Source organism: Symphalangus syndactylus, chromosome 17 (assembly GCF_028878055.3).
Source record: "Symphalangus syndactylus isolate Jambi chromosome 17, NHGRI_mSymSyn1-v2.1_pri, whole genome shotgun sequence".
In the NCBI taxonomy this organism is placed as follows: domain Eukaryota; kingdom Metazoa; phylum Chordata; class Mammalia; order Primates; family Hylobatidae; genus Symphalangus; species Symphalangus syndactylus.
In genome coordinates this window covers 23,511,285-23,525,002 of record NC_072439.2, presented here as the reverse complement: position 1 = coordinate 23,525,002, position 13,718 = coordinate 23,511,285, and the positions used below count along the sequence as shown (strand labels likewise).

At 54.1% G+C, this 13,718-nt stretch overlaps 1 protein-coding gene across 3 annotated transcripts in view; it reads left to right on the top strand.

Moving 5' to 3' along the window:
* The first annotated feature begins 468 nt into the window (after positions 1 to 468).
* The window catches only part of RYR1 (ryanodine receptor 1), a 157,700-nt gene continuing 144,450 nt past the window's right edge, over positions 469 to 13,718 (top strand). The window contains exons 1-10 of one of the 3 annotated variants that reach the window (XM_063621117.1): positions 469 to 537; positions 829 to 898; positions 7,785 to 7,904; positions 9,390 to 9,494; positions 9,645 to 9,665; positions 10,609 to 10,683; positions 10,766 to 10,844; positions 11,199 to 11,311; positions 11,635 to 11,728; positions 13,508 to 13,601. In XM_063621117.1, the coding sequence (XP_063477187.1) occupies positions 854 to 898; positions 7,785 to 7,904; positions 9,390 to 9,494; positions 9,645 to 9,665; positions 10,609 to 10,683; positions 10,766 to 10,844; positions 11,199 to 11,311; positions 11,635 to 11,728; positions 13,508 to 13,601 (746 nt within the window). In that variant the 5' untranslated portion in view covers positions 469 to 537; positions 829 to 853. Of the gene's footprint in view, positions 538 to 709; positions 899 to 7,784; positions 7,905 to 9,389; positions 9,495 to 9,644; positions 9,666 to 10,608; positions 10,684 to 10,765; positions 10,845 to 11,198; positions 11,312 to 11,634; positions 11,729 to 13,507; positions 13,602 to 13,718 lie in introns of those variants that run through there. The other 2 variants (XM_063621118.1, XM_055250597.2) reach the window with 2 other exon arrangements.

Sequence of the window (13,718 nt, the reverse complement as noted above, 5' to 3'; positions counted from 1 at the left end):
CTCAATGGAGTGAGTGGCAAGGCTGGATGGGATTCAGATTATCTGGCTCGGAGTCGGAGTCTTTGTTCTTTTTTTTTTTTTTTTTTAAGACGAAGTCTCGCCCAGGCTGGAGTGCGGTGGCTCAATCTCGGCTCACTGCAGCTTCTGCCTCCAGAGTTCAAGCAATTCTCCTGCCTCAGTTTCCCAAGTGGCTGGGATTACAAGCGTGTGTCACCACGCCTGGCTAACTTTTATACTTTTAGTAGAGACGGGGTTTCACCATGTTGGCCAGGTTGGTCTCGAACTCCTGACCTCAAGTGATCCACCCACCTCGCCGTCCCAAAGTGCTGAGATTACAGGGGTGAGCCACCACGCCTGGCCGGAGTCCTTGTTCTTAATCACTGTGTTTGGTGCTTTTTAAAGTCAGGCGATCTGGTGCACATCCTTGCTCTGCTGCGTGATATCTTGCAAGGGCTTCCCTACTCAGAGCCTCAGTCTGCCCTCTGTGAAATGGGAGAATGATGGCACGTTACTTACCGTGGTGGGGAGAGAGCGCAGGTACCTTTTAGATACTCCCTCTCCCACCCCACCTCCCGCGGCCAAGCAAACCTCCAGCCAAGATTTGGGGCGTATGGGCAGGGCTCCGGCGAAGGGGCGTGGCCGGGGAGTCCTGGTCCAATGGGGCCCGGGGGCGGGGCCTTCCTCCTATCTCTGTCCAGCACGCGTGTACTCCTCGCAGTTCCATCTACCTCGCGGGTGCCTCTGGCGTCCCCAGAGGTCTCCGACCCCAGCCCGCCCCCAGCCCTCCCGCCCAGCCCTCAGCCCTCTCCCTGTGTTCCCTGACCTCAGACCCTGGCCCTCGGACCTCGACATCATGGGTGACGCAGAAGGCGAAGACGAGGTCCAGTTCCTGCGGACGGTGCGTATCTCTGGGTTTGGGGTCTGTGGGGCTATCTCTTGGGGCTCTCTGAGGGTCTGTCTGTCTCTGAATGTCCCTGTCCGGCTTGCTGGTGGTCTCTGAGACTCGAGGTCTCTTCCTGTGTCACTTTGAGTGACTGTCACTCTGTCTTTTAGTCTCCTTCACCTTTCTCATTACAGAGAATTAGTGGGATTGGGGACTCCAGAATGGGAGAGGGATCTTCGGTTGCCCTCTCTTCTGACTTTAGCGATTTGTCTCCCACAAGAAGGACCCCTGAGGGAGCACACCCTCACACCATCCTGGAAGCAGGCACTTGGGGAAGGTGGTTCTAATTCCTGGGCCTGATTTAGCCGTACCCCCACCCCCACCTTAGCCCTAATTCTCTTTTTGCTCCAGACTCTGACCTATTTAAATTCTTGAGAAGGGAGCTGGGGTGGGCTGGAGGACACAGCTGCTTCCAACTCCTAGCCCTTGAGGGTCTCCTCGGGGAGGGATCTCTTGGGTTCTGGGTCTTTCTTTCCTTCTTCGTTTTGGGCAGGAGGGCTGCTCCCAATGGCTGCTAATGGTCTTGCAGGGTCTCTGGGTGGTGTCTCTCCCCATCTGTCTCTTTGAGGGTCTCCATGTCTCTGTCTCTTCCTCCATCTCAGTCTCCCTGTCTCTGTTTCTTAGCTTAAGGCCCTCTGATTTTCGCTGTCTCTCTAGCTGGGTCACTCCCTGCATGTGAGCCCTAGCTGGGGGCAGGGATGGGAATTGGAACAACAGGTGTCCCTCCCAGAATAGCCTGCTTTTCTGGGGCCTGGGCAGGGGATGGGGAGGGGACGAGAGGGAGGAGGGGCTGCCATCTCCCTGTCCTTCCCACCTTCCCCTCCCAGTGGCTCCGAAGGGTGTGGGGTCGTAAATATGGGAGGGGACGTCCTCTCCTCTGGGTTAGGTCTGCTGACCAGACGCTAGCCCCGCCCCTCCCCCGGGGCCCTGCAGCCACGCAGGAAATGCTGACACAGCGTTCCTGCCCCAGAATAGGACCCTGGCGAGCCGGGTCCGGTTTCCTGGGAGAAAGGAACAGACAGCTGGGGCTGGTAGTGAAGGATGGGGACAGCTGGGAAGGGGCCTAGCTTCAGCCAAGACTCTCTCCCCAGCCGCAGCCCCTCAGCAGACACCATGGGTTGGGCCCTGCCCAGCCCTAATAAGACCATGGCCATGGCCACTGGCCTTGATCTGTCGCTCTAAACCAGGCCCTGTGCCCTGGGCCTCTGCCTCCTGAGACATCTAATTATATCCTCGCTGCCCTGTCTTCTGAGGTAGGGTCCTATCTTTATCTCCCTGAGAGATTTGAGGGAAACCAAGGCCCGAATGGTAGAATCATTCACCCAAGGCCAGGAAGTGGCATCTCTGGATGCCCCTAGTGCCCAGCCCCATTGCCTTCACCAGAGAAAAACTGGGCCCAGACTTGCCAAAGTAGTCAGTGTTAGGGTTCTGGAGGCTTGGCCATGGAATCTCTCCACCCCAGACTGGGTCAGTTTTTTTGATTGTTACTGAGGTCGTGGTGGATTTCTCAAAACGTTCTGGAGGCTGGGCTCAGTGGCTCACGCGTGTAATCCCAGCACTTTGGGAGGCCAAGGTGGGCGGATCACTTGAGGTCAGGAGTTTGAGACCAGCCTGGCCAACATGGTGAAACCCCGTCTCTACTAAAAATACAAAAAAATATTAGCCAGGCGTGGTGGTGCATGCCCGTAATCCTAGCTACTCGGGAGGCTGAAGTGGGAGGATTGCTTGAACCTGGGAGGCAGAGGTTGCAGTGAGCCGAGATTGTGCCACTGCCCACTCCAGCCTGGGCGACAGGGCGAGACTCCAACTCAGAACAATAAACCTTTTGGACCACATCCCGCCCATAAGAAACATTCTGTCTTACAACTCAGTACATGCACACATGCATAGACATGATTAAAAACCAACTTTATTGAGGTGTAATTGACCTGCAATAAATTTTACCCATTTTATGTGTTGAATGAGTTGTTTTGTTTTTGTTTTGGTTTGGTTTTTTTTTTTTTTTTTTTTGAGATGGAGTTTCACTCTTGTTGCCCAGACTGGAGTGCAATGGCATGATCACAGCTCACTGCAACTTCTGCCTCCTGCGTTCAAGCGATTCTCCTGCCTCAGCCTCCTGAGTAGCTGGGATTACAGGTGCCTGCCACCAAGCCCAGCTAATTTTTTGTATTTTTAGTAGAGATGGGGTTTCACCTTGTTGGCCAGGCTGGTCTTGAACTCCTGACCTCAGGTGATCCACCCATCTTGGCCTCCCAAGGTGCTGGGATTACAGGCATGAGCCACACGCCCGGCCTTTTTTTTTTTTTTTTTTTCTTTTTGAGACAAAGTCTCAATCTGTTGCCCAGGCTGGAGTACAGTTGTTCAATGGTTGGTTCAATGCAACCTCCACTTCCCAGGCTCCAGTGATCCTCCCACCTCAGCCTCCCGAGTAGCTGGGACTACATGTGCATAGCACCATACTTGGCTAATTTGTAAAATTTTTTGTAGAGGTGAGGTCTCACTATATTGCCCAGGCTGGTCTCGAACTCCTGGGCTCAAGAAATCCTCCAGCCTTGGCCTCCCAAAGTTTGGGGATTACAGGCATGAGCCACCATACCTGGCCTTTCTTCTTTCACTCAGCGTAATATTTTTGACATTCATCCATGTAGCATGTATTGAGTTCGTTGCTTTTTGTTGCCGAATATTATTCCATTGTGTGACTACACTGTGGTGTGTTTATCAGTTCACCTGCTGATGGACATTTGAGTTGTCTCCAATTTTTACTATTATGGACAACATAGGGCCTGTGACCATTCACTTGTACCTTTTTTTTCTTTTTTTTTTGAGACGGAGTCTCGCTCTTTCACCCACGCCGGACTGCAGTGGCACGCTCTCGGCTCACTGCAAGCTCCGCCTCCCGGGTTCATGCCATTCTCCTGCCTCAGCCTCTCCAAGTAGCTGGGACTACAGGCGCCCGCCACCACGCCCAGCTAATTTTTTGTATTTTTAGTAGAGACGGGGTTTCACCGTGGTCTCGATCTCCTGACCTCGTGATCCGCCCGCCGCGGCCTCCCAAAGTGCTGGGATTACAAGCGTGAGCCACCGCGCCCGGCCACTTGTACCTATTTTTAACTGAAACAAGTCTCATACAATGTAGATGGCCCCTGAAGCATGATGGGCATGCTGTTATTTTCTATTCTTGCTCCATTTTGCTTCATTTGGTTAAGCGTGATGGCCACAGCACCCCCCAAACTGATTTCACTTCCCTTTGGTGGGTGGTGACCTCTACCCTTACCCAGGCTGGGGTTTCTCAAACCCTGGCCCAAGTTAGAAGCTCCTGGGGTCTGATAAACAGTACGCATTCCCTGCTGACCCCAAATCAGGCTCTTGACGGTGGGGGGGGCACTGGGCCAGCAGGGAAGCTACATTTTTAACCAGAACCCTCCGCTTCCTTTTTTTTTTTTTTTTTTTTTTTTTAAGATGGAGTCTTCCTCTGTAGCCCAGGCTGGAGTGCAATGGCACAATCTCGGCTTACTGCAACCTCTGCCTCCTGGGTTCAAGTGATTCTCCTGTCTCAGCCTCCCAAGTAGCTGGGATTACAGGCATGCACCACTATGCCTGGCCAATTTTTGTACTTTTAATAGAGATGGGGTTTCACCATGTTGGCCAGGCTGGTCTTGAACTCCTGACCTCAAGTGATCCACCCACCTTGGCCTCCCAAAGTGCTGGGATTACAGGAATGAGCCACCTCTCCCAGCCTGCCTTCATTCTAATTCAGGAAAAGTTTGAGAATCAATGCGGTAATGATTGGGCTGTCTGTCTCTGCTTTGCATTCTGGCTTTGCCATTTGCCTGCTTCCTAATTTGGGGCAAGTGATTTTTATTTTTCTCTCTGAGCCTCAGTGTTCTCATCTGGGAAATGGGGACAAGATTATATACAATAGCCAGACCCCATGGCTCACACCTGTAATCCCTTCGCTTTGGGAGGCTGAAGCAGGAGGATTGCTTGAGGCCGGGAGTTCAAAAACAGCTTGGGCAACATAGGGAGACCTTGTCTTTACAAAAAATGTTAAACTTTAGCTGGGCATGGCAGTGTGCACCTGTAGTCCCAGCTACTCAGGAGGCTGAAGTGGGAAGATCACTTGAAACCAGGAGTTGGAAGCTGCAGTGAGCTGTGATCTCGCCACTGCACTCCAGTCTGGGCAACAGAGCAAGACCCCGTGTCTACAAAAATATATATATCTTAAATTAGCTGGGCGTGGTGGCATGAGCCTGCAGTCATAGCTTCTCAGGAGGCTGAATGGAGAGGATCACTCAGCCTAGGAGTCCAAGGCTGCAGTGAGCTATGATCGTACCACTGCACTCCACCCCGGGAGACAGAGTGAGATCCAGTCTCTTAAAAAAAAATTTTTTTTTCAAGGGGCCCATGCAAGTATCTCTCTGACCTCATCTCCTCCCTGTTTGCCCCTCCCCTCTGCGGCCACCATCCTGCTTCATCTCCTGTGTTGTTCCTCAACATCCCCAGCACCCACCAGCCAGAGGCCTTGGCCCAGACTCCCTCCTCTTCCCCCAGAGATGAGCAGGCCTGATTCCTTCTTGTTATTTGGACAAGGCTCAACTCAAATGTCACCTCCTTGGAGAGGCTGTCGCTTCACTCCCTCACTGATCTCATCCCCATCCTAAAAGCCACTCTCTTACATCAGCCTGAGTTATTTTTTCCATAACACCTATCACTGACATTAACATTGCTTATTAATTCACCTGTTTATTCCCTGTCTCCATCATGAGGATTTAAGCTCCCTGAGGGCCGTGATTTTTTTTTTTCTTTCCTTCTGAGACATGGTCTCAATCTGTCCAGGGGCGCCAGGGAGATGGGGCTTGATCATGACTCACTGCAGCCTCGATATCCTGGGCTTGGCAGTCCTCCCACCTCAGCCTCCCGAGTAGCAGGGACTACAGGAGTATACCACCATGCCCGGCTAATTTTTAATCTTTAACTTTTGTAGAGATGGGGGTCTCATTATGTTGCCCAGGTTGGTCTTAAACTCCTGGGCTCAAGTAATCCTTCTACCTCAGCATCCCAAACTGTTGAGATTTACAGGTGTGAACCACTGCGTCCAGCCAAGGCAGGGATCTTGATCTTCATTGACTTTATTCACTGCTCTATATTCAGTGCCTAGAACAGCACCTGGCCCATGGCAGATGCTCAACCAGGGTCTGTTAAATGAGTGTAAGGCACAGAGCATAAGGCCTGGGAGCCAGTAAAGTGCTTAATAAATACAGGCTATACCATTGCTATGTTTTTTTTTTTTTTTTTTGAGATGGAGTTTTGCCCAGGCTGGAGTTTCACTCTTGTTGCCCAGGCTGGAGTGCAATGGCGTGATCTTGGCTCACCGCAGCCTCCACCTCCCAGGCTCAAGTGATTCTCCTGCCTCAGCCTCCCAAGTAGCTGGGATTACAGGCATACGCCACCACGCCCGGGTAATTTTGTATTTTTAGTAGAGACAGGGTTTCTCCATGTTGTTCAGGCTGGTCTCGAACTTCTGACCTCAGGTGATCCACCCGCCTCGGCCTCCCAAAGTGCTGGGATTACAGGCATGAGCCACCGCGCCCGGCTATTTTTGGTTTTGTTTGTTTTTGAGATGGAGTCTCACTCTGTCGCCCAAGCTGGAGTGCAGTGGCTCGATCTCAGCTCCCTGCAACCTCTGCCTCCTGGATTCAAGTGATTCTCCTGGCTGAGACTCCCGAGTAGCTGGAACTACAGGCATGCACCACCACACCCCGCTAATTTTTGTATTTTTTAATAGAGACGGGGTTTCACCATGTTGGCCAGGCTGGTCTTGAACTCCTGACCTCAAGTGATCCACCTCCTCGACCTCCCAGAGTGCTGGGATTACAGGTGGGAACTACTGCGCACGGACTCAATACTGTCCTTTATGGTACTTCCAGGATCCAGCCCGGGCTATCACGTTGCATTCAGGTGCCATTAGAAAGCAGTCTATAAATAAAGATAAAATAGCAGTCTATTATTAAAACAACATGCAAAAGAGAGAATTTAGAGAAAGATGAGCTTAAAAAGCAATTTAAGTTGAGCATTTTTCCACCTTCCAGTGGATCACTTTGCAGACCCCACTTGGGAGGCCTCTGGAGCCAGTTGGACTCAGGTTCAAATCCCAGCTCCTCCTGTTACCAACTATGTGGCCTTGGTCCGTCTGTGACCCACTTTGAGCCTCAGTTTCCCCATTTTAAAATGGGGATAGGCCAGGCACAACAACTCATGCCTGTAGTCCCAGCTACTCAGGAGGCTGAGGCAACAGGATTGCTTGAGCCCAGGAGGTCAAGGTTGCAGTGAGCTATAATTTACACCACTTCACTCCAGCCTGGGTGACACAGCAAGACCCTGTCTCTAAAAATAAAAATAAATGGGATGATTACTTGAGGTCAGGAGTTCAAGAGCAGCCTGGCCAACATGGCGAAACCTTGTCTCTACTAAAAATATACAAATTAGCCAGGGGTGGTAGTGCACGCATGTAATTTCAGCTATTTGGGAGGCTGAGGAAGGAGCATCACTTGAACCCAGGAGGTGGAGGCTGCAGTGAGCTGAGATTGCAACACTGCGCTCCAGCCTGGGCAATGGAGACTGTTTCAAATAAATAAATAAATAATAAATAATAAAATAAATGAGATGACACTGGCTTGTATCTCAAGGAGTTGTCGGGAGCAAGTAGAGGGCTTGGGCAGGTGGATCTTGTCAGTCACTGTCTTTTTCATAAGGGCCAGGGTGGGAGGAGGGGCCCGTGGTCTGCAGTGTCTGTGGTATCCGGGCCAGGCCCCCCTGGAGACCCTGCCCCTCGGTTCCGCAGGATGATGAGGTGGTCCTGCAGTGCAGCGCCACCGTGCTCAAGGAGCAGCTCAAGCTCTGCCTGGCCGCCGAGGGCTTCGGCAACCGCCTGTGCTTCCTGGAGCCCACCAGCAATGCCCAGGTCTGTGCAGGAGGGAGAGGGGCCTGGGGACACGGGGGTCTGAAGGAGCAGAGAATCTTGGGTCCAAAGAAGAGGGTTCTGGGAGTCTGAAAGGAGGTGATGACAGGAGAGAAAGTGAGGAGGGGGGCTAAGGCTAAGAGGGGGCCACCTGAGGTGGGGGAGGGGTGGAGGTCTGAGAAGGGAGGGGCAGGGGGTCTGGGGTGTTGGAGGGAATCCCTGTGTGCACAGAGGTGTGATAGGCCAGGGCGGGGGCTGCTGATCCAGAACGTTCCTTGGCAGGTGGCTGAGTGGGCAGAAAGCCTCAGGTTTAAGGGGAGGTGGCCTGAGAGTCCAGAAGAAGGGCTGGTTGGGGAACAGGGGTCTCAGGAGGAAGGAGCAGGGAAACTGAGGGACGGGCGGGGGATGGGGAGGGGGGTGGGGAGGGACGAGGCAAAGGACCTGGAGCACAAGGAGGAGGGGTCTGCAGTGTTTTATTTTTTATTTTTAAAATTTTTTCAAGTAACAAGACTGAATCATTATGGGGTGTTTTAGGGGGAAGGAGGCCCTCGGCGGGGGCGGGGGAGGATGGGACACGGCATCTGACGGGGGTGGGCGCTTGAGGGTTTAGATAGTGGAGTCTGAGGGAAGGTGATCCCCGAGTCCTATCGCTGACAAGCCCGGGAATTCTGAGGGTGGGGGCAGCTGGAGTCTGAGAGGGCAGGGGATCGAGGGGCCGAGGGCCTTGGATCCAAGGCAAAGGGGCCTGGAGGGTCAGGGGACACCGGCAGGGGGCTGAATGGGGAGATCGGGGGCTGAGAGGTGGAAGGAGCCTGGGGTCTGAAAGGAGGAGACCTGGGGGAGGGGCAGGGGCTGGCAGACAGGGGGATGTGGAATCTGATGTGGGGGAAGTTTCAGAGTCTGAGCGAGTGGGGTCTGAGGAGCAGAGTCTTGAGTTTAGGAGCTGGATGGTGGGGGACTGAGGACGGAGTATAAGGTTGGGCGCCCTCCTGTGTCTGTGAAGCAGAGTTCAGAGGTGTTTGAGGGAAAAGGCAGGAGCGAGGACTGTCTGATGGTGGAGGCAGGAGGAGGGGCTTCCTTTGGTGTTGGAGGGATGTGGGGTCATCTGCAGAGGAGGACACAGAACAGGAGATTCCTGTCCTTGGAGCGGGGTCAGTGTGTCTCAGTGGGGAGGCATGGGGCTGAGGCTTCTTATGAGATTAGGTGGGACGCTGGTTAGTGGGGAGGGTTAGGGTTAGGGAAGCTTCTATGGAGTCTGGGTGGGTCTGAGGTGTTTGAGGGAGGAGGCACAGAAGAGGTGTTTTCGTGATGTTGGTCTAGATTCAGTGAGTCTGAGGGGGATGGCAGAGGGCAGGACCTTCCTGTGGGGTGGGGGTGGTGTCTGGTGTCTCAGGAGTGTGGGCATCCAGACTAGGGGAGGGAGTGTGGCAGGGAATGGTGCTTGGGGGGGTCTTCCGGCCCCTCACTCACATCCCCCTCCCACCCCAGAATGTGCCCCCCGATCTGGCCATCTGTTGCTTCGTCCTGGAGCAGTCCCTGTCCGTGCGAGCCCTGCAGGAGATGCTGGCCAACACGGTGGAGGCTGGCGTGGAGGTAAGGACCCCACCTGGGGGCGGGCGGGATGGCAGGAATGGGCGAGAGGACCTGGGGGGTCGTTTAGGGCACGGTGGCAAGGATGGGTGAGAGGACCCGGGGGTCGCTTACCATCTGCTCTTCTTCCTCTCTCTGCCCTGCCCCCCACAGGCCCTCAATTTGGATAAGTGGGTAGGTCTGGCCTTGGATGTCACCTGTCCTTCCACCCCTCCTGACCCCAGGCAGGCCCGTCTCTCGGGCCCACGCCCTGCACACAGGGGCTGGAGGGTCCTCCCCGGCCCCAGTTGTCAGGGGCTGTGGAGCCCAGAACAGGCCAGGCAGGCAGGAAGGAAGGAAGGGGATGGGGGCTCCTGAGCCCCTGTCCCCAACTCCTCCTCCTTTCTCCTCTTTCCAGTCCTTTCCCCCAACCCTGATCCCAGCTCCTCTCCGCATGGGACCTCCCTCTCCCCCACCTCCCCCATCCCAAGTGTGAGTCCCTCTGGTCCAGGAGCGGGTCCACCATGTGATCACCTGGCCCCATCACATGGTGCCCCCATGGCGCCCTCGGAGCATGGGCATGTAACAGCCATGATGGGAGGCATGGTGACATCGAGCAGTCAGATGTCTGCCCCAAGGTCCGGGTTGGGGACCTTGTGCTGGGGAGGGGCGGCTGTCTTACCACTGCGGGTGATGTTCACCTATGGAACAACTGCTAGGCGTGTCCCGGAGCACACGGGCTGCAGCGCAGCATGATGGGGGAGGTCAGAGCAGAGGGGCCAGAGTCCACGGAACACGAGATCTTGGGGCCGTCCTCAGGGTCCCCAGGAAACTAGAAGACGGGTTCGTTCTCCTGAGTGATTTCCAGCCAAGGTGAAGGCAGCAGAGAGGACAGAGTGGGCTTTGGGGAATGTAAAATGCTCCATCCATAGGCATCTCAGAGACATAGTCCCTGCTTCCGTGAATGGGGAAACTGAGGCAGAGTCCTGTGGGAGTCTGAGCTGAGGCTGTTTTACCTCTAGGCCTGAGCATGGTATTTTGCAGGGAGCATCTTGTCACCTGTGACTAGGCCAGACCTCTTGGGGATCTGGAGAGTCCGGGGATCTGTGCTTATTCTGTTCCCTCCCTCCCCCTGCAGTCATCCCAGGGCGGGGGACACAGGACGCTCCTGTATGGCCATGCCATCCTGCTCCGGCACGCACACAGCCGCATGGTGAGTGCAACCTCGGTGGGCGTGGGCAGGGGCCAGGGCATGTGGGGCCTGCTAGAAGGCTGACCTCCCTCTACAACCCTAGTATCTGAGCTGCCTCACCACCTCCCGGTCCATGACTGACAAGCTGGCCTTCGATGTGGGACTGCAGGAGGACGCAACAGGTGCAGTGGCTGGAGGGGATGGGGGTGTGAAGGGGCCCTGCAGCAGGGATTCAGGGGGTAGAAGTTCTGCAGAACGCAGAGGCAAGCATGAGACTACCCTGGGGACATGAATGGGGGCTTCGTAGCAGAGAGTCTGTGACACAGTCCGGACAGGGAGACTTAAACACACATTGGGGAGTGCTAGGCAGAGAGTCTGAAGTCAGGAACGGGGAACTGTTAGGCAGAGAGTTGGTGGCAGTGATACGAGAGTTGTGGGTCAAGGGCCTGGGAGGCTTGGTGGAGGGAGAGCCCTGGGGAAGAGCATTCTGGGAAGCCATCACCTGACAGCCACCCCCATTCCATCCCCACCCATAGGAGAGGCTTGCTGGTGGACCATGCACCCAGCCTCCAAGCAGAGGTCTGAAGGAGAAAAGGTCCGTGTTGGGGATGACATCATCCTTGTCAGTGTCTCCTCCGAGCGCTACCTGGTGAGCCATTGCGGTTCCTCCTGCTCCCAGGTCTGGGGGCGCATGGGATGGTCCCCCATCTTCTCACCATGGGTTTGCCTGGCTGATCTCCCACTCCCAAGGTCCTGACTCCCGATTTCCCGTTTCCTGACCCCTGACATCCAGTTTTCTGATTTCTGACCTCCCATTGCCCGACTTGATCATTTCCTGATCTGTGATCTCTGATGACTCTGTCTCCCATCTGCCGGTTTCTGGGTGACCACCCTTGATTTCTGGCCTCTTACGCTGGGACTCTCGCCCACCCCTGCCATCGCCTCTGACTGCTGCATCCTGGTGGCCCCCAGCACCTGTCCACTGCCAGTGGGGAGCTCCAGGTTGACGCTTCCTTCATGCAGACACTGTGGAACATGAACCCCATCTGCTCCCGCTGTGAAGAGGGTGAGAGCCCCAGACCTCCCCCTAAACAGAGACCCCCCCCAAAAGCAGACCCTTAATGTTGCCCTTCAGGCATACCCAAATGGAGCCTTGGAACCTCAGACCTCAAACCTAGATCTCCAAATTATGGCTCTCTCACTTAGATCTCCAACTGACCCCAAATCCAGACCCCCAGAGCTCAGACCCCCCCAAACCCCAAACTAAATATCAGGCTCCCAAACTTAGACCCTAAAGTATTAGCCCCCAAGGCTACTAAACTCAGATTCAAATCTTAAAACATCAAGTTTAAAGCTTGTGGCTGGCCATGGTGGCTCACACCTGTAATCTCAGCACTTTGGGAGGCTGAGGCAGGTGGATCACCTGAGTTCAGGAGTCTGAGACCAGCCTGGCCAACACGGCAAAACCCCATCTTTATTAAAAACACAAAAATTAGCTGAGTGTGGTGGTATGTGCCTGTAATCCCACCTACTCAGGAGGGTGAGGCAGGAGAATTGCTTGAACCCGGGTGGGGGAGGAGCCTGGGTGACAGAGCCAGACTCTGTCTCAAAAAAAAAAAAAAAAAAACTCCTTGGACAATAAGCATAGACTATGATCTCAGCCCCTCAAACCCAGACCCCCAAATTAAAATCTCAGATCCCTAAACCAAGACTCCAATCTTCAGCCCTCCAACCTCAGACTTCCAAACTTCAATTTCAAATCTCAAAAACCAAAATCCACCAAAGCAAACTCCCAATTCAGATTCCCATGCTAAGACTGCAGGCATGGCCCAATACTTTGACCCCAAGTCGCATACCCCAGACTTCAGAGTCCTAAACCAGACTCACACTGGGACTCAAACCACAGATAGTTTTTGACCCTCAGACACAGACCCTGAAACTCAGACCCATCAGCTTCTAACTACAAAGCTCAGATCACTCCTACGTCATACCCCAAAGCTCAGACTTCCAAATCTTAGATTGTAACCTCAGATCCCTAACTTCACTTTCCAGCTTCTGGCCTCCAAAATCAATACTAAAGACTGAGCGCGGTGGCTCATGCCTGTAATCACAGCACTTTGAGGGGCCGAGGCGGGTGGATCACTTGAGATCAGGAGTTCGAGACCAGCCTGGGCCAATATGGCAAAACCCCATCTCTACTAAAAATACAAAAATTGGCTGGGCATGGTAGCGGGTGGCTGTAGTCCCAGCTACTTGGGAGGCTGAGGCAGGAGAAGTGCTTGACCCTGGGAGGCAGAGGTTGCAGTGAGCCAAGATTGCGCCACTGCACTGCAGCCTGGGCAACAGAGTAAAACTGTCTTAAAAACAAAACTAAACAAAATGAAACAAAAAACCCTCAAAATTCAGGCCCTAACTCCAGAACCCAGCCTTAGACCCAACCATCACCCTTCTAAACCCAGGGGCCAAACTTCAACCCTAGAACTCAGACCCCAACACCAGTGAACATTAGACCTCCACCTTTGACCACACACACACTCTGACCCCAACCTCAAAAGTCCAAACTCAGAACCTTAAATCACAGACTAACAATTCCCCCAGCCTCAGCTCTTCAGACCCAGGCCCCCCAAATTAGGTGCCCAGCTTCAGACCCCAAGTCTCATATCCCCACTTCAGGCCTCAACCTTGGCCTGAAAATACCCTGAAACTCGGACCTCCAACTGCAAAACCCCAAACTCAGCCCTCAGGTTCCCCCAGGGGAGGAGCAGGGCCCCTGACTTCATCTTGGCTCTTGGGTCTTCCTGGGGCTCCAGTCTCCCATTGACCACCTTCCCTTGCTCCTCTCCAGGCTTCGTGACGGGAGGTCACGTCCTCCGCCTCTTTCATGGACATATGGATGAGTGTCTGACCATTTCCCCTGCTGACAGTGATGACCAGCGCAGGTCTGGGCTGTGGACAAGAGGGCCTGGGGTCTAGGGGTGGATGTGGAGGGCTGGGACCCTATGAGTAGGATTAGGGACCAGATTCCGGGGAACTGAACCCTTGACTTCACTCTCTCC